This window comes from Lissotriton helveticus, chromosome 1_2 (assembly GCF_964261635.1).
Source record: "Lissotriton helveticus chromosome 1_2, aLisHel1.1, whole genome shotgun sequence".
NCBI lineage: Eukaryota > Metazoa > Chordata > Amphibia > Caudata > Salamandridae > Lissotriton > Lissotriton helveticus.
The window spans coordinates 873,176-898,302 of NC_136058.1; the positions used below are offsets into that span (position 1 = coordinate 873,176).

Sequence of the window (25,127 nt, forward strand, 5' to 3'; positions counted from 1 at the left end):
TAGAGTAACATGTTGCCCTCTGACATGGGGACCTCCTCCTTATGAGAACAATGCCCTATTTAATGCATGCCTAAAGGGAATACAGCCCTATGGCTCGCTGTGGAAACATCCACTCTGAGTTGCGGTCAGTCTCGCTGCATTTTGGGCTTCAGAATGACATAGGGATGAGTCATTAGAATCATGTCTGAAGCTGAAACAAAGTTTGTGAGAAAACAAGTTGTACTTTTCTGTACCTATCGCTTGATTGCCAGAGAATGCACAATGTCTCAACTTACAACACAACAAACTGATCGCTATAGATAAGTAACATTTTACTTCCGAAACCACTGCATTATTACAGCCCTCAATCACAGCTCCTTTACCAACTTAATATTTTTAGTTCAAGGTAATTGGCTTTTCCGCCACTTGTTACACATTGCCTACAAAACAGGAAGGGTTGAGGGTCGACTCTAACCTTTACAGATCCTAAAACCGTGCTGCAACTTCTGCGGCATGGTCTGCATCTACACTTTAATGAAATGCAACTTCTGGTAAATCAAATGCATGGAGTCCAACAGCTAGCATTAATCATTTTTTGTCATTTTTCCCCAAAAAATATTTTATTGACGGTGAATGCTTTCCTTCGTTTTCTAAGTGAGATCCATACAGTGGAATCAATGAAAACATTACACATCTCATGGTGGCCATCTGTTTCTCAACTGAAAAGCCTTTGTCTTGACAAGTGTCATCTGGATTCTATAGATTCCCTCTCGCTCATTAGATTTAGCTTCTCCCTCTCGCTCATTGGATTTACCTTCTCTGTGACCTTCAGTTAGCAGATGTCCTGCTCTTGCTCATTCCCTGCTGTTTTAGTCACTGTCTAACTTACCTAACCATTTCTTGAATGTACTCCAAGTCTTCTTGCAGTGATACTAATTGCTTTGTTTCTCTGCCTCCTTGCCAGCTTTCTTCCTGTGGACCCGGGTCTGGCGTGATCCTTCTCGCAGAGGTCTGCTGCTTACAGCAGATTAGCTTTAGGCAGTGACTGTTTCTTCTGTTTACACAAAAATATATTTTAATGGAAAGTCTCCACTCCATGCAAAGTTTCTTATGAATGCTGAACTCTTTTTTCAGATTGCGGCTGTTAGTTTCTTTACTCTGTCAGGGTTGTGTGAACAGGAGACACCCTTCTTGACGACATTCGGCCAGTCTTCAATTCTCTTATGCCCTTTCTAGAATCTCTAGTTTGCAACATTCAACAAGTTTTAAGTTCTCTTACACTTTTTCAGAATCTGTACTTTAAAATGCATATGCTAATTACCAGACTGCCATTGATGCATCATGTCTGAGTTATAACTGACCTTCAAGCAAAAATCTAGTGGCAAACTGTTCTATTTGATACTATCTTTTATTATACTATAGGTTTAGGCTATTAATTTGTCTTCGGCATTGACCCTGCTTTGTTAGGCACAGTACAATGTGTGATTATAATCTATTTGGTGCTTTAAAAATGCACTGTTAATTTGAGACTCCGACTCTCCCCTTCCAGCAGAAACGGACTTTCATCTGTTAATTGATAAACACAAGTTTCACACTTTGTATATCCAGTCTGTGAATCCAACCAATGTAGATTGTGATACTTTCTCTTTGCCAAACTGGAAAAAATAGTCAACACCTTTACATTATTTTTTGATGTCTTTGTAAAATCTTTGTAAGGATTCAAAGCTTTTTTGAACATTTTGTCTTCATCAGAGAACCAGGAATTCCAAAGCAGCATTTTGAAACCTAGTGCCTGCCTCAGCTTCTTCTTCTACCTGTTCCAGGAATGACCAGGGTGGTTACATGATGATCTTGTTTCTGCCCTCTCTTTGGCCCATAGTTGTGGCAAGAGAGCACCACCTTGGTCCCCGGTGGCTCTGACTATGCAGGTGGAATTGTGGAAGGTAACCTAATCATGTGTACAGAATGCAGCATTTCTCCCATGGCTACCACAGCTTTTTCGATATTATTCCAGAGTTATGCTTAATACCTGGGTCCCATAACCCACACATCACAACATCACTGCACTGTGAATACTATTCCTGAATATATATGATTGATACTACTCATCGGAATATTGTGATACTTCTGGTTTCTATATTGCTATTGGGTTAAGTGCCCCAAGCTAATTTTTTGTCCCATCGATTCTTTGCCAGTTTCATGGCTTTCTACTTCATTCATGAAGCCTGAGACTGTGGACTTATTTTTCAGTTTCCGTCAGCACCGCATTTGTGTCTTCTGTATCTTCTGTTGCAATCTAATCCATATATTTAGAGTGGTATGATTGTGGCTTTATGGAGAGTTTTGGGTGGTTTGACCAACCTTCACCTCTTGCTTCTTTACAAGCATGGGCTCTGCTACTTATTTGTTCCCTATGTGCCCACTCTTTCAGATTTTTCGATATCATGATGCTGATGTAACAAAAAGGGTTTCTAAACTCTTATCTATGCTCATCTCATTCAAGTATCAAGGTTTTGAGCAACTCCTTCCGTTAGGTGTTGCAGTGTCCTCCCCAGCCTGGATACATGCAGATGATCATGCTACTCGCGGAGCTTGGCATTACAGATCTCTATTCTTCAGTGTGTAAACATTAACTGAACATTCTACATCATGAATTCTATCATCCACACACAAGCACTTTTGTCACTGTTCTACGGAGTCCGCCAGGGACCAAAAGTACCCCATCTCTCTTACTCACAAGACACTACAGGTGTATTGCCCTGTTTTTGAAGAAAACATTTTTTAGGTCGAGCGTAGCGTGGACCTGTTGCCGTGTGTTTGGGGGAATGTGAGACAGCTTTGGCGCACGAGACTCGCTGTCTCAGATTTCCCATCGAGGGCGCGCACGGCGCCGTGCACATCCCTGGGCCCTGCCTCGCCATGCAGTCGCGCGCGCACACAGCCACACTCACACACACAAACGCACGCACACACACACACACACACACGCTCCCCCCCCCCCTTACCTCACCGGGCTCTTTTCTTGCTGGAATCCCTGTTTTCTTGTGGGTTCTGATGGGCAGGGGCGACGCGGCCAGGGGCTCCAGTGCTGCTACGGCCGTCCCTGCGGTGCACGAGCTGGTCAAGACGGCGGCTGCGCAGGATTCGGCTGGATGACGTCGGCTTCCTTCAGCCCGTCCTCCTTATTCATTGGCAATTTCAAAGAGTCGGAAGTCAAGTCTTGTTATATGTGCCTTCGGCGTCGGGCGCGGACAGCTACCAGGGGAGAGATGTTGAACAGCCGTAGAGCTATTGAAACTAACAGCCGAACACTGTCCATGCCAGCGGAAATAGTTCAGTATGCCAAAGAGGTGGTTGATTTTAGCTCTCACTATGGGAGTGAAAATAGCATGTCCTACACCATGTGGAATTTGGCATGGACTCCCAGTGTTTATCCAAGTTCTGGCGACTTCACACAAACTGCTGTCTTTCGAACCTATGGCTCTTGGTGGGAGAAGTGCTCTAGTGCTCCACTGCCTTTCAACCGGACACCACTGGATTTTTACAGCCAGGAATATGTAGAACTTGTCTTCGAACAGCCAGTTTATCCCACAGCGATTCACGTTTTAGAAACGTATCACCCGGGTGCAATAGTGAAGATTCTTGCTTGCTCGGCAAATCCATACTCCCACAGCACTCCAGCTGATTTAAGGTAAACCTACACTTTAATCATATCATTAAAATGGCTTCATTTGCGTTGCTCGTAGAAACATGTTGGAAAAATGTGTGAATATTGGAAAGTTTGGATTAGGAGCAGGTACTGAATAGAATCAAACTCTGCATTAAGATAAATAAATAACAATCAAAAGTCTGTACAAAATAGGGCTTTGATTAATATAGTTACAATGAAATCTGCAGGAATGATTCGTGAATGATTGCGAATTTTGCAGTATCTATCAGGCTGTCTATTGTCAGCGTGTGCTATCTTCGGAAAGGAGTAGATGTTTGGACAGAAATATGCTAGGTTCATTATGCATGTGCAGCACAAAGTAGAATGGCTCATAAACTAGGAGGAAGGTAGGTAAGAAGTGATATTTGAGCATTGTTGGTTAAACTAAAGATCAGGCTTTGCAAAAGACAGATGGGTGGGTGCAAGAAACCTGTGCTTTTTGTTTTTTCAAAGCACGACGTTTAATTTGGAAATATCAGATGAATTGATGGCATTTCTAATAATTCATATCAACCTTTTAACAAAATGTTAACAAGTATGTGGACACTACTTGTGTCATTGACCAAATTTCAATAGTGTAAAATGCTTTCATCCATATCTATGAACTTCACTCTTTCTTCACATTGTATCACCGGATGTCATCTTCCATGGCGCAAAATGTGCTATCTTTAACTAGTATTACCAAAACATTAGATTCTTCGATTCTCCAATTTGGATCACGGCCGTGAATTCATGTTTGGAAGGCGTTGTAACCCTTATTTATCCTCAAGCGATGCCAGAATACATAAAAATGGGGATATTTAACTGTATTATGACTTGCTCATTTTGGAAACTGAAAGGGCAAGTTTTGAAGAGTCACTATGTTATCAGCCGGTATGTCGGGTTACTGTGTATGTATACATCACAAAAAAGCTTTCATGAGTTGCTGTAAGTCTGATTTAAAGGTGTAAAGGAAGGTTTGCCACTGAGGAGGCAGGATTTCAAATTGGCTAGTTTTGGATAGGCCTAAGCAACATTTTTAGTACAGAAACGTAATCGTCTGTAAATTCCGATTAAAGGGTTTTACGTAATGTTTTATTTCTCTTGCTTATGCCTTTTTGTTTAATTTTGCCTGCTTGGGACTGATACAAGCAGAAAATGAATTGCAGGTACCAGTCAGAGTGGATGTGTGCAGCCAAAAAATGGAAAATTAATTATACGTTTCTGTATATTTAAAAAAAGATGTATGGGGTACTGAAGTACTTGAAATAAAGTTAAAAAAATAGATAATTTAAAAAAAATAGAAATACACTGTACTACACTATATTCCACGAATGTTATGTACTACAGTGTATTTTCAAATTTTAACATTTAAATATTCACAAAAAAATCTGTGGAGTAACGTGGTAAAAGGTGCATAATACTTCACAGGTTTTTTTCTCCTGATCTCACCATAGCTTCTGCAAACTCACGCTATCACATGATTATTTTCTGGCTTCAGCTTGTCCCATTTGCATTGGCCACGGGCCGCACCGACTGAATTGAATGACCCGTCACTGATAGTGGCACCTCAGTGTAATCATAGGACCACTCGTTCTGGCAGTTCCGATATGAACATACCATCCCACTTGGAAAAAGCGACCCATCCCGCCCCCCTCCCCCCCCCCCCCTTTCAGGTTGAACTGTCCTAAGTACCCAAAAGCATCCTGCAGTTTTTAAACTGAAAGGTCATACAATACAGATTCAGGCCTGGCAGGTCTAGGCCCCCCTTCACAAGCCTGCATCACAACTTTTACCGCACTAGCCTTGCCCCATCAGAGGCCCATATAAAGCCTGTTATATACCCCTGAATCTTGTCTAAAGCTAATTGTGGGAATGTGAGTGGATGCAATTAAAAAGATATATCAATTTGGCAAAGATCAAAACTTTTATCAAAAACACTCACCCATAGGTTAATGGCATAATCTTCCTTCTAGCTAGTAATACGTCCACCTCCTTCACTACCCTCCCTAGATTATGCAGTGGAATTGCCTCCAGAGGATTGACTAGAACAATGCCCAGCTACTTCATCTCATGCCTCAGCCGTCCAATCTGATACATTCCAGCACATCACCTCTGACTTGGAGTTGTTCACTAACCCGATAAGGTCCCAAACTTCTCCACCAAACTTTCCACTCTAGGAATCGACCAAACAGGGTTGGATGTATAAATAATCAGATTTTCTGCATATAACGTGATCTTGCTGCTATAATGCGGGAAACAAAAAGGAATTACTTGAGCGTCCCTTCTAAGTAGCTGGGCAAACGGCTCAATATAAATATCAACAAGCATTTGCAATGCAATAGGTCTCGCATTTACACGAGTTTGAGCTACTCACATTGCAAATAACAATGCCTTTTATTTTTGTTTTCGTTTTTAAAACTTAAGTAAAAGGTATTCTCATTTACAATGCCAATAGCTTAACTCACGTAAATGCGAGACCTATTGCATTGCAAATGCTTGTCTTTGAATGTTTTCAATTGCCAAAGCATGGTTGTAGGCCAAAATATATTGAATCCCGACGGGCAGTATACCGGACTACACCTGAAGATGGCAATATTGAATGGGAAAGATAGAAAAATGCTCACTTATACCAGGGCTTTCGGAAAGTTTGCTATTTAAACAGAAGAGAATAAGGCCTCCCAGATGCCCTTGTGACAGTGGCTCTGTGTCCGTTTTGTAGGTTGAGCCTAGACAGCGCTTGCATTGTCTCTTAGATACATATTGTATAAACTGTATGGGCCTACAACCTGCCTGTTGCTTTTCATTTGTTTCTTTAAGTGTCCTTTAAAAATCCTTGCTTCCAAGTGGTTCATCTTTCCTGTTTGTCCCTCCTTTTTGTCGGTGGTTCACTCCCACCGAGCCTTGCCTCATTACTTGTAGCCTTCCACTTGTCCTATTTCAGCATCTGTTTAGGGACTACATTTCACAGGAGCGCTCGATGTTTTCAGTGGCTCTGTGTTTTGTAAACAGGGCTGTAATTCTTCTTATCTCAAATGCAGAAACATTTGTTTGTGTTTGCATTCTTCTTATCTCCTCACCAAGAATATTAGACGCGGTTTTCGAGGGTCTGCTTTAATTCACTTTCCCTGACTAACAATGTGAGAGCATTTAGCCCGTCTCACAACCCCCCTCCACGTTGTTGCTTCAGCTGTCCCACTACCTCCTCCCATACGATCATTTACTTTGAAAACTTCAAGCTTCGTTCATACAGTCAACATTCTTCCACACACTGTATGGGCGACACAGCTTTCTTTCTCATGTGAATATTTTTGGGGTGTGTGTGGTTCGAATTTCGTTGCACAATTTTATTGGACTCTGAGACGTCTGATGGAGCAACTGCAGTCTATTTTTCTTTGCAAAAACAAGAGTTGATTGACGGAATGTTGCACAATGGCAATACATTCACCCCCAGTCACAGATCTGGGTCTAATCCATCGTTATTTTGCTCACCACGCCACCCCAGTTCAGACATGGCCATATGCAAATCAGTCTTGACCCAGTGCCTCTTGGGAACAGTCCAGCCCGAACTGCCGAGCCATGTCTTCTCTGGACTGGAATCAAGCATCCTAGGACCGGTTTCTAGCTATCAGCCGTCATCAGCCAGGATGTGGGGTGCCGCAGTGGTTTATTTTTGTAAACGTATTTATTTAGAAGGTTTGTGTAGCCTTGTAGCCTAACAGGTATTTCAGAGCACTAACGATGATTGCAAAATATACATTGTTTGCAAACTCCTTATGAAATTGTACCATGTTTTGCTATAATAGCGATTTTTGGTGTCCTTCTAATTGATCAGAGTCGTTTTGTAAAAGCATTGCGTCTGATTCCAAATTGGACAGGCTTAGAAATGTGAATTATATGCAAAATGTATAATTTTGCTTTAAACATTTAAAAGTTAAAGATATTAGCACATTAGATTAATCTCACTAGTCAGGATATATATTCATACTAATATTACGACCATTAGGAATGCCGATGGGGCCACACCCTTTGACATTACCGAGTGCTCTTGGTGAGTTGTCAATCTGGCGGATTTCGCCATCACAATTTTTGCACTAATTGTGAGAAAAATTTACCTGAAATCATTAGGATCCCATCAGTATTTTGTGACTTTGTTTTTACGGGAAACCCACCTAACGCATACAAAATAAAAAAAACATTTGCAAAGATAGTTTACTTCCTTTCCTCAATTGGGATCCACATTTAATATGAGCCCATGGCTAAACACTTACAAGGTCCAAAGGGTGAGACCTATTGGCTATGCCTATGCTTATTAATGTCCTTCTCATTTCCAGTTGTGATCTTTGTTATTTTGTTTTTTCATTGCTGGTCTCCCAGCATTGGCAATGCTTGGGAAATAACTAGTAACTTGTGAGTGTATACATTTGAGGAACGACTCGCATGTTTTTAGCTTCATTTAGGTGCTCTGTGCTATGAGTGCTCATTTACGGTTGGTGGTAAATTGTGTGTGATCTATGCAGATTGGTTGGATTATGGACAGAATAACCTGAGCAGGCATTTAATGAGGCTGATATAGTGTTATTTGTATATATTCTGCATGTATTTTAAAAGTCATATAGTTGTCATTCACCAACAAAGTCAATACTGTGCAAAGTTGGAAAAGTATTATATTTTTGGAAATTGGCATTTAAAAATACCCTTGTGCTTTATATTGGGTAGTAACATTTGACAGTATTGTGTTGTGAATGGTAATACTAGCAATCTCAAATATTCTGAGGATTTTGTACCCACTACAGTTCAGGTGAAACATAAATGCAGCAGAAAGCGACGGGAACCACCAGAAGTAATGTCTTCTTAGCTTCCAATAGGCCAGACGGCGCATCAGATCTAAATGCTTGTGCGCTTGACTCGTGAGCTGTGAGGAACTTTCTCAGGTACAGCCCTTTCACCACTGTAAAAGACGGAATTTATTAGGAACAACCCCCCCTGCATATATGCTCTGTAAATGTCAACATTTATAAGCAGAGCAAAGGAGTGTAAAGAAAAAGGCATAGAATTAGAGAAACATTCACTTGGATATTTTGACAAATTTGGAGAACAAACTGAAAATATTCTATGTGGATCACTGTTGCCATTCTACTATTTTCCCTTCTTGGTTAGATTTGTTTTTATTGGTTTTGCAATTAAATGCATAGCAACACGTTTTACAATTTAGATTATAATCATGTTACATCAGCATGTAGTGCCAACAGGATAGTTTCAATCCTTTTACAGTATTTTGATAACCATTTAACACCCAATATTAAAACTTAAATTAGTTCATATTCCCATCTTTCACGGAAATTAGTGGAACTCTGACCTGGCTGGCACTACCTTGCATAGGTTTTGGAAAACCTGCCACAGGTTTAAAGCACCAAACCCAGCATGGAACGGTTTCATTTGAATCCACTAAAAAGGTAATTCACTGTCATTGAGCACGCTTGCTCCTAACTTTGTGCGCTGCTCAGATGCCTTTTGTTATGAAAACTTAATTAAATAAAAACTATGCCAGGAAAAATTGAACTTTCAGTCTCTCCTTATTGAATTTAAAACTCTTTCTAAGATTCATGCTGCACAAGTAGAAGGTTGTCTGTTAAACATCCTCTTGCAGGTAGATTACTAGACACAGAAGTTGTAAGATTGAAGGATGCTACGTATATTGTCGAAGGTATGGAGAGAGGCTTCATGCAGGTTTCAGGAGATATGGCCTAGACCAGTGCTCATCAGCCAGTGTTTCAATGTGAAGCCGCAGTCGTATATTTTTACCCCATACTGCTCTATAAATTTGTTGACATTTGTTGAACATCTGATAAAACATAGTCATACATAGCCAGTGCTGGTGATTATTCATCCTTTGCCTTTTAGCGTCTTCAAGAGATGGACGAGCGACGAACTATCAAGATGAGTGAATGCTATAAAGGATTTTCTGATGCTGACCGAAAGGTTATTCCAATAGTCTCAAAATGTTTTGATGGAATGGTTCATGCTGCAAAGTCTGTCGATGAACGTAGAGTAAGTGCATTCTTTTGTGTGTTTAGATAATTGTTATTCCCTTCTAAACACTTTGTACAATGTGATTTTTAGCACCGGTATTTACCTTGTTTCTTTTTTTTTTTTAACTATACATACTGTAGTCCAATCTGAAATGAAAAAAAATTTGTAAATCATTTTACATTGTGACAAATGTTAAAAAAAATAATGGACAACATTAGTCTAGATATGAAGTAAGTTCGGTAATATGGTTTAAGAGCCAAATCTCTAATAATCAATTATTGTTTTTGAAGTTAATAGTTGAATATCGAATAACAGTAATTTGAAGTACAACATTTGCTATTTGTTTTCTCATTACAAAAGCACTAAGATACATCATGCAGCACAACATGATAATTATTAAAATACACAACCGTATTTCCTTTGCCGCATGATCCATATTTTGAAGAGTTTCTTTTCCCCGCCATTCCCCTAATAGGAGGCATTGACCTGCTTTGAGAGAGGCTCAATCATTACTCTGCTCAAGAAGACCACCAAATTTCCTGTCCCGAGCTTGGGACCACATGGCAAAGTTTTTTTTTTTTAGTTTTTTTTGGGCATGATGTCAAGTTGCATCTAGTATAAAATGTACCTGAAGAAGGCAGAAACAATCAGATTTATTTCTCCAAGTTGAGTTTTTGTAGATTCACCCTGTGCTGGCCACTATCATTCTCTGAGGGTGACTCCCCATTTGCTCTCCTTGGCACTGCCAGGTAAGCTGTTCCATCAGGGCCTGTCCTCCAGGGCCCCTCATCTCCTTTGTAGGTGTAAGCCCCCTCTGACTGCCGCTCCACTCTCATAGGTGGGCTGTCCCAAAAAAATTATGATCGCTAATTTTTTCTTTGTGCCGCATATAAAGCTTCATCTCCATCTTGGCAGTCTCTTTAGTAACTGAGGGAGAGAGCAGCCCCTCAGTTTTTTGTGTGCCGGTGTTGGAGATAAGACCCAAGATTGGCTCTGTCTATGCCCTGGCACCTCAGCGCACTCTGGTGTCCCAGCCCCTACTCACTCTCTCCAAAGGCCATGTTTCCAAGCCCTGGAGTGGAAGCATTGGTGGAGTTCCTAAGAAATCCTTACGTCCAGGAGCCCGGCTAGTTCAGTCCCCAAACTATTTACTTTTTCTCAGAACAGTACGCCAACAGAACCAAAGCTTGAGTAAGCCTACCGCTCCTTCTGTAATTGTAATAATATAGCTCTTACTAACCCTGATGACGCACTGAAGCACTTTTTGACAAGTAGCACTATACTCCGGGAACCCAAAGGATTAGTGGTGGATTAGTATGCAGAAATATAAGTTGTTAATTTAAAGGGTGGACATGCGAGTCTGTTAATTTGATTGAATAGGATAAAGGAGGGATAGAAGAGGGAAGACGGTCTAGATAGTGTTATTTGGGAGATCATATTAAAATGAGGTTTGGAGAGTCAAAGGAGGGATACAGTAGGGAAGAGTCTACGAAGTGTTAATTTGGAGATCATAGTAAAATTAGGTATGGGGTGGGTCAATGAGGGAATAGTCTAGAAAGGGTTATATATGGGCGATCATAGCAGTAGACTGAGCTTTGGGGTGAGTCAAGGAGGAATAGAGGAGGAGGGAAGATTCAAGAAAGGATCTTAGGGAGATCATAGTAGTAGAATGAAGTTTGGGATGAATCAGAGTGAATTTAGAGCATATGTTGACAGAGGTATGGGATGGGACAAAGAGTGGTGCATTGGAGGAAGCTGACGTCTATTTTCTTGTTTCGATCTTTCTACTGTAGGAGTAAAGTAATAGAATATATAGATACATAACTGCGTAGAAAGGGTATACATCTATAAAGTAAAATAATAAAGAGGTATAAAATTATTTTGCATAACGTTCCATATGTGCAAATAAGGATCGTTAGAAATTCAGACTTTGAGGTGTTGCTGCATGTAAAAGTTAATTCGTGTGTATAGATCATCTCAGCCAGGGGGGCTTATTGGAAAACCCAACCGTCTATATTGATTTTTTCCTCCAGGATCTTGTGAAATCTTTAGACTCTTACATTCAGGACATTGGGAATTTTTTGTACAAAATCCAAAACATCCCTTGGGAAGAGGATTACTGGATGTTAGCACTGGACATATCTTCATTATATACGAGCATAGTGCATGATGATGGAATTGCAGCTGTACAATATTATCTTTCACAACGATCAGAGCAAATCAAGGAACACAACATCATGTTGCTACAAATACTCCGATATTGTTTGGACAATAATATCTTCATGTAGAACAGCCTTCTTTACCGCCAGCTACAGGGAGTTGCAATGGGGGCCCGTTTCTCTCCAAGCTATGCGTGTTTAGCCATGGGAGCTTGGGCGGAACTGGTCCTCAGGGTCGACCACAAGGAGGTATTCAACACCAATATAATTGCCTGGTATCGTTTTAGAGACAATTTGTTTGTGGTATGGAAAGGGGGGAGGAAAGAAGCTGAGGATTTTGTGACAGCAATTAATGAAAACAATCTCAATTTGAATTTTACTGTGTCAATGAGCCAAACCACTGTTGCTTTTTTAGTCACTGAAGTGTATGTAAATAACAACAAAATTGAGACAAGGCTTTTTAGAAAGGCAACTGCTGGCAACACCATCTTGGACGCAGATAGGGCACATCCAACTCATTTGATAGCCAGCATACCTTATGGTAAAAATGCTGCGACTAAGGAGGGTGTGCAGCAGTGACACAGATCTTATGGAGGCACAAGCAGCCAGCAAGAGTAGATTCCTCGAAAGAGGATTTACTGAACAAGTAATTGATAGGGCTGTCATGAAATCTATGCTTAGACAGACAGGAATTACTGGAAAGTTACAATCATTCTGTCCCTAATTATAAACCCATCAATCCAGCCAATGAAAATCAGCAACTTGTCCAACTAAATCAGTTTAGAATCGTCACGGGATTCAACAGACAGCATAGAGAACTATATCATATTGTCAACCGTAACTGGTCGACAATTTTGAGCGATCCCGTGATTGGCCCTACTCTCCCCCGCAAAGCAACAATCATATACAGTCGAGCTCCTTCTATGAGGGACCGCCTGGTTAATACTAACCCAGAGGTAATTGAAAAATACCACGTGGTTACAAACCAACAGTGGATTTTTCAACTGCAAAGTCTGTAAAACCTGTACCCATGGGGTGAACACCAAGACATACAAAGATGGTTTTAATGATGAGGATCATAAGATAGACCAGGTCCTCACATGCAAATCAGAATATGCTATCTATGTTCTCCAATGCCCCTGTCATCTAATGTATGTATGTCGGTAGTACGAAGCATGCGGTGCATTAACGCATTCTACAACACCTTAGGGCCATAACAAATCAGCATAATACCTACCCTGTAGCTCGTCATTTTAGGGAAGCCCATCAGAGCGTCAATAAAGGTCTTACGTTTTTTGTGATTGACGCAGTGGTAGCAAGCAGACGAGGGGGTGACAGGGAAGCCAAGCTCCGAAAATTAGTAACTAAGTACATTTTACAGTTGATTCTAAATACCCAGGTGGATTAAACGTCACTGAGGATTTACATACAAGTTTAATCTAGTGTTCAGTCTCTGATTGACTCTTGATATCAGTGATGTAGTGAACAGGTATTTTTAATAAGTGGTCTCAAGATGATTTTCAATCATTTGATAATTATTTATTATTGTAGATCATTTTGTTGTCTTATTGATTCACTGTTCACAGGGTAATCCTCAGTGCATATGATGTACAAATCAGGATCCCACCTGCTAGTATATATTCTGTCATTGAAACTTATGCAATATTGAGACAGTCACCTCAACAAGACATGATACATTTAGTCATATGTGGCAGCTATGGCTAGGTACCAAGGTAGACTAGTCCTGTATTATTTAGCTCTTAGCTCTTAACATCTGAGCTCGGTGAACTCTCTCCTCCAGTGATATTGACAAAGATTGTCATCATATATATGTTATCTCATCTAGTATTATGTATAGCTCATCTGACTTTCTCCACATTAAATTTAAATTAATCTGGTACTCGTGGTCATTAACAATGTATAACTAGTGAGACTGGGCTCAGTCCACTATGTAGGTAACCAGGGTTTTAATTTTCCTTCCCGTTTATTATTTAGTGATTTGTCTTAGTAATTAGATATATGCACATTTGGCATTTTTTCACACACTTTTCAAATTTTGATCATGTGGGTGAAGATGGGATAGATATCTACTACATGGGATTTATCCCATTATTGTTTGAGATTATTTGTTACCAGGAGGGCAAGAATGATACAGTATATTATTTCAAGAACTAGGATGAGGTTTGTTCATCGATATTTAGAGGTTTCTGTATTTATACATTGATTGATTTTAAGTAAACTATGTAAGATAGTCAATACAAAGTGGACATATCCTGGCTCCTTTTTTAAGCTATTAATAGGGTTTTTATGGAAATATGGATTTAGCCAAGAATTTACCCTATCTACAGTGTGATTCGATATACCCTTGTACGGTTATGAAGTACATTATGCAAAGCAATTTAATATTTTTTTGTTTACATTTGGGTACTTTGCACACACAGTATGGTTTCCAGGATGAACAGGAGGCCATTAGGGGGCGTCAGCTCATTTTTAAGCTGACCAACACAATGTGTTCAATAGCGATGTCTGCTATGAATCAATTTATAAATCAGGTTTTACTTTACAATATGTAATTGCGGTTATGATAGCTGCTATATTCAATGATTCTGCATATTCGGAAGTTGAAATGTTTACATTGCGATATTTTACACATCAGCGCTATTTTGAACATGTTCTAAACAAACCGTGTAGAATTGAATTAAAGTTAGTGCAACAGACATGTATACATGAATTATGGTAAATTGTTAAATGTTTACATCGCGACATTTTGCACATTGGCGCTACTTTGCACAGATTTTAACAAACTTTGTAGGATCAAAATGAAGCCCGTGCAATAGATATGTTTATAAGAATGATGATGAAGATTTTTGCTGCATGTTTATAAGAATGATGTTGAAGATTTTTGCTGCAATGTCCAAACGTATTCATTTTGAAATATAACAATGATTTTCCGATGCCATAGTATGCCTTCTATGTCTAGCCCGAAAACATACCACGTGACGTTGTTTTTTATCTGCACAATCACTTTAAATATGGTGTTTTCATTGGATCACGTTGTCAAGTGATCAAGGCTCCTCGGAGCCGAAACGTTATGGCGACTTAAGAGCACGCAATAAAAATATACCTTGCATCGAGCTTTCTGGTCCGTGTCTGTGAATGCTGGGACAAGAACGACAAACAGGCTGTGAGATTCTGTGAATTCTGAACCCGTGGGTTCCATTTTGTATATGGCAGCCATTTTGTGGTTGCCCTCACATAGGCCATGATTGTGGCTGAACTAGTCTTTTAAGGACATGTACACCTTAGCTCGAGTTCATGCTGACTCCTGTTTGACCTGAGTGAACTGACCCTGTTGCCTGAAGCTGACCTTGTTAAACCAGTTCCTGCCCTTTAGCTGATCAAGATTAAGGATCAGAGCACAGGACATCATAAAGTTTTACTGCACACAAACATGCCTTATCCTACTTCTATCTGTTTCTGTTTCTCCTTTTATGGTCTATTTACGATATGGGTTGTAGTCCTTTTTATTATGGGTTTGTCCGGCTTGTCTAAGGAAGAATGTTGGGTTTGTTCAACTTGCATGTCCATGTTAGGCATTTTTGCATGCTTGCAAAAGCAAGGACTGCCCCTTACGTTTATGCTGAGTTTTGTAACCCTGGCAATATATAAGGCCTCTGTCCTCTGCACTCCTCAGACTACCTCATTCAGTTGCTACAGCTTCTGTGTGACGTGGCCTCACTTATTAAATTTAATAAAGATGTCTTTTCATATTTTCAGCTTCTGTGCCAAGTTCTTTTTTTTCTATTAGTAAGTATTCCCATAGAATGAAGATTACAGTTCTTCAAATGGCGCGGCCAACGTGGGCTTCATCTGAGAAGTGACTATCTGTGGGAGTGATCTTGTCAGAGGACTGAAATCTACTGAGGAGGACAGAACAGGATTCTACTAAGGAGGTACTCTGTGCACAGGGATTCTGGAGATTCTTTGTTTCTGCAGCCCAGTATATTTCTGATCTTCCTGATTTTGATCCTCCACATGATGTCACTCCTGACTGAGAACCTTTTTGGCGTGAGTATTCTAAAAAAGACCGTTAGGTCATGTAGAACTTGACAGTTAGAATTTGGATAACCTTTTTATTAGTAAGAATAAGAAGTACAAGTGGGTCGCTCCCACGACTTTGTTTGGTTTCTTGGTTTTGATTTGGTTATTGCAATTACCAAAGCCGAGGGGTTGGTTTCTTGGTTTTGATTTGGTTATTGCAATTACCAAAGCCGAGGGGCTCGTATATTTGCTAGTATAGCGTTTTTGATAACCCCTTGAAGTTTGAAGCTAGATTAATGAGCTATAAGATGCCTGGTCTTAGCAAATTTAGGACTGTAACTTTGGAATTTGTGTTGGCCAACTTTCGATTTGTATAGGTTTGTATATGTGAATTGCAATTTGTGTAGAAACTGGTAATGAGGAGAATTTTCTCTATTTGGTTTAGATGAACGGTGCACGTACGAAAAGTACATTAAGCACTACATTGATTATAATATTGTATATTTTGCAATATTTTTGGCATACCTGTTTAAAAGCTCACATAGAAGAATGTGTAGCTTTATTTGAAAGGTACCATAGTGTGATGTGAAATTAATTAGCCGGCTCTCCTAGAAGGAATACTTAAATAGGTTTAAGTATACAAACATATTTCTTCCTTGGTGATTTTGTATCCCCAGGGAATTAAAATGACATAATACAAAACAAGGATCCTTTGTTCTGTACAATTTTATAAATGAAGATATGCAGAGCGATTTTTTGTGTGTTCTGCCAGCCAAAGCTAGTGAATTGAGTGTGTTTTGTCTTCTTGGATATGCAGCAGTCTGTTTTTGCAGTCTTTTGGAACACTATTGAGAAGCGTTTCTTGTAAATATGACCTACAACTAGTATTTGCAAATAGTTTGGTTTAAGTACAGTCTGTGGGCTGTCCTTTATTTTTGTTCTGAGTATTGATTTGTGGGTTAAATGGGTGTTTAAATGTCTATGTGGTTTTCCCATTATTGCAAATTCGGTAAGCACACAGCGATGGCGCTATTTATGAAATGCATGGCTAAAGCGCGCCGTATTGTGTGTCCTGAGTGTTTCACCCCTTTCTGTTTGTCTGAAATTAGCTCAAATGTGTGTTTGTGGTTTTGTATGTTTTCAGTCTATTAAGCAAAATGTCTAAATGCTTAAAAAAATAAAAATTCACATTCATTAGGAATAAAAAGGCCCCCAAAAACGAATGGTGTGTTTTTGTAGAAAACCCAACTTATAGCATTTCTTCATTATTTTGTATTACAGGAAGACATTTCAATTAAGGGTTTCCTCTCTTTAAGCATTTTTGTACGCATATTCTGGGCTCTGTTGCTAAATAAAAATTGTCCTTTTTAGAAAGAAAAATGTGGCGCCAAATTTTGTTATGTTTTAAGTTAGGCTTCTGTGCTTAGGCTTATAAATGAATGCGTCTAAAAATGATAGGCAAGGGATGCAGCTTGCTTTTATATGTGGTATTATCAAAAATGATTGGGTTTATTAAAAATAATAAATTATGAAAAATAATTATTAAAAATAATTGCTACAAAATTCGTTTTTTACTATTCATGAAGCTTAATGCTCATACTGTGACCTCCTAGCATTATAATTTAATTTGAGTTGTGTTGCACTGCATAACGAGGACATTAGCATATGACATCTCACTTAGCGCAGGCGTAAAAAACTCATTTTTCTAAGGATTTGCATGAGATATGTCTAATGTCTAATATCTGTAATGTGTAAAGAACATTCTGACGATGATTAATATGTAATATACTTATAGGATATTTATTTTTAAGTGCCCCAAATATCAAAGTCGAATTTGGGTATTTTTTGCCATTTATAATAGCTTTAAAGTGCTTTTAGGCTTCAGTGAATGCATACATTTAGGTATAATACAAATTTGCAGGCTGTCCTCATTTGGGGTTTGCTTTTAAATGGCCCAGTGAGATTCATTTAAGGTTGATGGAATAAGTACCATTGCAACAAGCACTTATTCTAAAACTGGTATGTGTGTTATTAGGTTCTGTGAATTATTCACAGTAAATGTTGTTTAATAATCTGGAAACGGAGATAATTTTTTAGCGCCTAAAAAAAGAGACATTATTTTTCAAAATATAGTGTATTATTGCTGGTTAGGAGGAATTAGGAAGGCCTTTTGCCTTTGTCAGCCTCAGAATGAGCAGAGGTGGGGGCTAGTAGAGCTGCAGAGGCTTGCTCAAGTCGCGCTGAGGTGTTCTCTTTAGTTTCCCTGTAAACAATGGAAGGAGGCTGTCATGTTAACATTTGTGACCTTTTAAATTAGGGCCTTGTCTCTGTGAAATGCAGAATGACCTTGCTAAACAGGCCTCTAAAAAGGGAGGGTTTTCTGGTTTCTCCATAAGAACAGTTGCTTTTTATTTGACAGAAAATGAGGTATTGGATTAAGTTTTACACAGAAAATAAGAGGAAGCTCTTTATTCAAATTTTGAAGGCTACATGCCTAAGTGAGAACGATTTGCCAATTAAGAATTATTTTTCAAAGTGGAAATTGTGGCACAAAGCTAACATGGAGTGTCAGCGAAAGAATTTTAGTTTTAGTTTAATGTTGGAAGCTGACTGACAAGATGGTAACAGTTAAGTAATGGAAATTTATTTTTGTGTTTGTTAATTTGTATCATGTTTGGTCTTCTGATTACAAGTTATACAGAATATTTGTTTGTTATGAGAAATGTTTTCTCTTTTGTGTGTTGTGTATTTTTTTTTTTTTGCTTCTGCTCACGGATCATCCATGGATTGCTCTGCGTGATTTTAAGGCTGACAAGACACGTGAGTTTGGTTGGTTGAAATGAGATGTGTTTTTGCGTAACTCCTTTGGAAAGAAATGTCCATGCGTTTTTCATGTTTGTGTATTTGGTTCTATCATGAATTGTTCTTGCTGGTTCTGTGTGTCTGAAAGTTGTATTTGACAGCAGATATCCACTAAATGGTGATCTACTGTCAAAAAGGAGGGTAAGGATTTTAAACCTGACACTGTTATGCGTCACCGCTCATTTATATATGCTATTGTTTTGTCTTTGCTTTTTTGTGCTTGATATACAGCAAGTATATCTGATGGCTTGACATGTCCGTTTTGTGTGTGTTTTTGCATGTTTTTTGTTTTATGTTGCTGCTTATGATACTATTACACGTTTACCTGTGTTGTGAAGGGATATACATGACGATGTGTATCCTGTACAACAGCTGGGTGAATTTGCGCTAAATTTCACAGATATGATATTTTTTCATCCTGTGAGCAAGACAGACAACACTTCACCAGTGCATGTCTATTTTGGCTATATAGTATTGAAGTAAAATAAAAGAGATATACAGGAAACAAGGTTTCACCTACAGTCACGTTACTGCCCCCTTTCCTGTAAGGAACAGGCAGCCCTAAATTTATGTATCCTGAATTGGACGTAAGGATAAATTATAGATCTGTGGCTTTTGTGCTTGGTGACCTAATTTTTATATTACATTAGTCAGTTTTTTTTCTGCTTCCTGAATAGTGTATGGCCTTGTACCATAAAGGAAACAAGGTTTAATTTTTTTCCCCTGAAAAAGGAACTGGAACATTAGCTGAGATTACCGTATATGGTGTAGAGGCCAGCGGTAGAGTTAAATTCGTGAACTATTTTGATTTTTGTGTATCACCCCCCCCACTTTTGGTGTTGTCACATGCTTGACTATCACCCAAGAAATCTCTTGTTCTTCCTATAGATTTTTCTTTCCTCACTTCTCCCCTGATTGATGTTGCATCGTGCCTAGTAATTGGGGATTTTAGCTGTGTCCTAGTCCCATTTTCCCTTTTCTATATTCCTTTCACCAGTTAGCCTTCTTTTATTATTATTATTATTTGTATTAGGTTCACACTTCCAGATTGCAGTAATGTACCAGAAACCCCTATATTATGTTTAATTCCCTTTTGTATGACGAGACTGGTTTTTAAGAATTTTCTTTAGGCCTACTTCATGTCCCTGATAATCTGTATTATGCGATTTCTCTTTTGAGATGTTCTAGATAAGGAATTTAGGAACACCTAGACTTAATCATTGAGAGAAAAAATGTGTTCACCCCATTAGACGATGTCACTATGTGTGCGGACATCCATTTAGATAAAATTCTCATATAGTTATCTACCCTTAGATGGTAGAGGATATGCTCTCACATGGAAACCCAATTGAAGAAATTAGAGGCACTGTTTTGCTTATTGCCTTTGTTTTTGTATTCTATGAGAATGACAGTGTGCTCTAGACCAGAATTGTCTCATGGCATATGGCCACTCCCTCGCAGAGTGCAGGCCACCTGCTTGCAATCCTCTTGTTAAAAACAAACTGTTTTTGTACTAAATTGAAGGAAAATAACAAATGTGTCCCATTTCCTACGTCACTAGGTTCTGCAGGATTAAGTCATAATAAACTGCGGACCTTTGATGAAAAGCTAATTCCCATCAGTGACAGTCTCAGCACCCAGAAAAGTAGCAAGGCTGGCAGTGATCGCCAGAGCACCATCCTTGGTATCTCCAAAGAATCGTACTTGCTCCATCAGACGGCATTGGATATCACAGAACAAGTTTCAGTGCAAAAGAGAAGGATTTCTGTTTCAGTTTTCTCACCTGTCATGTGCTGGTAACCTCTGACAGTAGGCAGTCCATTGAGCCCCTTGGCCTGAGTTTTGGCCACACACCCCTTTTCCTTTGCTCCAACGGAAGTGCAGTGCACCGGAGGATCCAAGAGTGGCAAAAGGCACTACATTGTGGTGCCCATGAAAGAGCAGCCTGAGCGTTCTCTGACACTGAGTAATGAGTGTTGGAGCCTGAGAATGTGGACCCGGATCTGCATAAGATGATCTGTGCCCTTGATCAATGAAGAGCACACTATCTGTAGTGCCTGCCGCAGAGGAGAGATATTGGTGCACTGCCTTGAGACATTAAGACTTTCAAATAAGCTGCGAGTGTTTGCCAGGAGGGCACTCCAACGGATACTGAGAAGGACCATTTTCATGAAAGGCCTGAATGAAGAGGCCCATGCGGAAGAAAACAACAGAAGAGGATTTGATGAACAATAGAAGCCTGCCGGAGAGGCTTGGACGGACTCTGGGTATTTCCCGTGCGATTGCATAAAATGGGTGTTAGGAGACTGATTTTTGCTGTTTTGCTGGCATTGTTTTAAAGTAGTATTCTGTTTAGTAAAAGCAGAATAAAATCCATTCTCTGTGGAAGAGTACCCCCTTTTTCACCTCAGAGCATTGATGAGGATCACCACTGTTTCACCTGAACATATAATAAGTTACTGAAATGCATAGGAGCCATAAAAAAATGTTACTAGATCATTTTAGGATTTGCTTTCTGCTTAGAGTTGTGAAAAATGATAATTTTGTTTGTAATAGTGGTCATTACTTTCTCCTGTTGTCCATATGTTCTTAATAACATGTTTTCTAGTATTTTTAAGCATGACGTTGTCTTTTGTGGGTTGGATTGTTTTTGCTACCCAATTGACATCTGTACCCACCTCCCAACCTATGTCTCTTCCTACTACTACTTCTTCGCATTCTTTCCATTCTTTACCTGAACATGAACTGGTTAGGAGGTCAGAGTTTACTAATAATTCCTTTGTTCAGCTTCTGCATCAACACCAGTTAGTAATGAACACCACTAATTGTTGGGTGTGTGGTCTTATGCCACATACTACAGATAGAGGTATTCCCTATTTGGTTCTGTCATTTAGTTACAATGGGTCTGTATGGGCATATCAGACGATGTTTATTTATGCCAACGAAGTCTATCCCTTGCGTTCCATGAAAGATAACTAGAGTAATAATGCCTTAATGAAGGGAATAACGGATAATATTGACATCGATTCAGATACAGACTGAGTGATTGCCTATGTAAGGGCAAAAGGAGGGTCTGAGGTTCTGTGAATTCTGAACCCGTGGGTTCCATTTTGTGTATGGCAGCCATTTTGTGGTTGCCCTCACATAGGCCATGATTGTGGCTGAACTAGTCTTTTAAGGACATGTACACCTTAGCTCGAGTTCATGCTGACTCCTGTTTGACCTGAGTGAACTGACCCTGTTGCCTGAAGCTGACCTTGTTAAACCAGTTCCTGCCCTTTAGCTGATCAAGATTAAGGATCAGAGCACAGGACATCATAAAGTTTTACTGCACACAAACATGCCTTATCCTACTTCTATCTGTTTCTGTTTCTCCTTTTATGGTCTATTTACGATATGGGTTGTGGTCCTTTTTATTATATGTTTGTCCGGCTTGTCTAAAGAAGAATGTTGGGTTTGTTCAACTTGCATGTCCATGTTAGGCATTTTTGCATGCTTGCAAAAGCAAGGACTGCCCCTTACTTTTATGCTGAGTTTTGTAACCCTGAGCATATATAAGGCCTCTGTCCTCTGTACTCCTCAGACTACCTCATTCAGTTGCTACGGCTTCTGTGTGACGTGGCCTCACTTATTAAATTTAATAAAGATGTCTTTTCATATTTTCAGCTTCTGTGCCAAGTTCTTTTTTTCTATTAGTAAGAATTCCCTGAGAATGAAGATTACAGTTCTTCAGCTGTTTCGGTGTTTTCACGGATTCAAAAATAAATAAATAACATATATATATATATATATTATAGCTCCTGGGGTGGTTTCGCGTGGGACGCGTTTCGGGTGTGCCCCTTCTTCGGCGGCATTACAGTCCATACAGCACCCTCAGACTCCGCCTTCTTTTTAGCGAGATCACACGCCATTGATTGGCTACTCGGGATGAGTCAGTGCGTTGCCTTCTGGGAGGGGAAGTCCATCTCTCAAGGTGCCCGCTAAAAAGAAGGCGGAGTCTGAGGGTGCTGTATGGACTGTAATGCCGCCGAAGAAGGGACACACCCGAAACGCGTCCGGTTAACAGCCTGGTTTAATGTCACTGGCGTGAGCAACTGTTGTGACCTAGAATAAAGCTGTTGGGGTAAAAGCTCTGCTGTGCCTGAGTGCTTCTCGATTTTTGGACCACCCCAGGAGCTATAATATATATATATATATATATATATTTGCTAAACAAATGTATAGATTACTTCTGGTTAAACATATACATATATATATATATATATATATATGTATATGTTTAACCAGAAATAATCTATACATTTGTTTAGCAAACCCAAAGAATATGTATATATATATATATTATATATATATATATATATATATCTCCATAAGTTGTATACAATTGTGTACAAAGAAATGTACATATCTAAATACGTACATAAAATCAAATTATACATATTTACATGATCAGACGTTTCTTCCCAAGATAAGATTGTTATCCGTGACTCTTTTGTTTGGAGGTAATGAATTTAATACTTTGGCTACTTGAACAAAGAAAGATGTACCACACATGGATTTTTTTCTTGTATGCTGGGGTTTTGAGGTGAGATGTCAGTCTTGAGCAGAGGTTCCTTTGTTGTCCTTATTTTGGTGATTTAATTCCTTAGAAAAAGTGGTCCTGGTCCATGTATTACTTTGTGAGTGGTGCAAAGCAGCTTGAATGTGGATCTTCTTTTAACCGGTAACCAATGTAGGGCCCTCAAGGCAGGGAAGATGTGGGCTTGCTGCTTTACGTGTAGGAGTAGTCTGTTAGCAGAGTTCTCAATTCATTGTAGTTTTTCATAGTTGATAAAGATGATCTGTGGTAGAGTCCATTGGCGTAATCAAGTTTAGAACGTACAAGAGAGATAGTAGCCTGTACCATGTATGGAAATCCTAGGTGTGGGAAGATGAGTCGCAGAGTTTTCTTGGTAATGAAGCTTGATCTTGCTAACTTGTCCACTTTCATAAATAATTTGGACCCCATGGTAATTCCAAGGTTTCTTACTTCCTTAGATACTTTAGGAGGTGGTGCCAGATAGTCAGGTCAGGTGCAGAGTTGGTCATAATCTTTCCAATCGCCACATGTGAGTATTTCAGTTTTGAAAGCATTTAATTTGGGGTGGCTCCATGGCATCCACTGATCAACGGCTCTGAGCAACTGAAAGTTTTTGTGTTTTCAATGTCTTTGGAGCTTTCCAGTTAAAAAAGTATTTGTGTCATCAGCATAGCTATAGCATGCATGCTGAAATTTATTGATTGTTCCTGGTAAAGACTTCATGTAGATGTTGAAAAGCATGGGTGAGATGATAGAACCTTCGGGGGGAGGCTGCTTTTGTGAAGTACAGTTTGGATGAGAAATAGGGAGTATGGATGACATTTGACCTGTTTTGTAGATAGGATGTGATCCCGTCTGGAGCATTCCCCTCTATGCTGGCTTCATAGTGTTTGGATTAAAGTTTCATTTTCAACTGTGTCGAAGGCAGCTGAGAGGTCTACTGTGTCGAAGGCAGCTGAGAAGTAGTACAATAACCCCGTTCCGGTGTACTGTATTTTTAAGGTTATCCCAGATGGCGATGAGGGCAGATTCTGTGCCTCTTCCTGGACAGAATCCTGTTTAGAAATTGGAAAGTATGGAGTTATCTACAATGAATTGTGACATTTGATCAAATGCTGCACTTTTTATCAGTTTGCCCAGGAAATGCCCATTTGTTATCGGTCTGTAGTTATCTGGGTCATGTGGGTCCAGGTTTATTTTCTTTAATAATGGATGTACGTTAGACTGCGTCTTTTAAGGCTTCTGGAAAGATTCCTGCTGTTAATTAGTTATTGGTGTAGCAGCAGAGGTAGTTAAAAGAATGTCCTTGAAGATTTGTGGTGGACATGGGTCAGAAGGGCAGCCGGCTGGCCTGCTTACTTTGACCAGATCCATAATGTGAGAAGTTGGCCTGGTAGGGGATGTTTCCAATTCTGGAACCACCTACTACCTGACCAAACAATCCCTTATGGTGTCTGGTTGTAAGTCAACCTTATTAGACAAGCTATCCTAGGGGTAGCATGGACTAAGCAGCCTAAAGGCTTAACTTAAGAGGTCGTGTTAAGCGAGCTGTTTTACCACATACAATCCTGTAATACCAAATGAAAGGACACCACACAAGTATATATTATAAAAATATATGTGTTTATTACTAAAAACAATCCCCAGTATTCTTTATGAATAAAGGGGCACAAGCGTTAAATCAAAAGCACTGTTTAAACATACAAGTTGCACAATTATGGATGAGGGCGGGTGGCCACTCAAACCATATACTAAACAAGTGGTATAAGAGAGGCCACTCGAACAG

The 25,127-nt window shown here is 39.5% G+C and overlaps 1 protein-coding gene across 2 annotated transcripts in view; it reads left to right on the forward strand.

Annotated features, from left to right (window-relative positions):
• FNBP1L (formin binding protein 1 like) overlaps positions 1–25,127 on the forward strand; it is a 688,366-nt gene that overhangs the window by 486,833 nt on the left and 176,406 nt on the right. For both annotated transcript variants that reach the window (XM_078668213.1, XM_078668214.1), the window contains exon 8: positions 9,572–9,718. In XM_078668213.1, the coding sequence (XP_078524339.1) occupies positions 9,572–9,718 (147 nt within the window). The remainder of the gene's footprint in view (positions 1–9,571; positions 9,719–25,127) is intronic.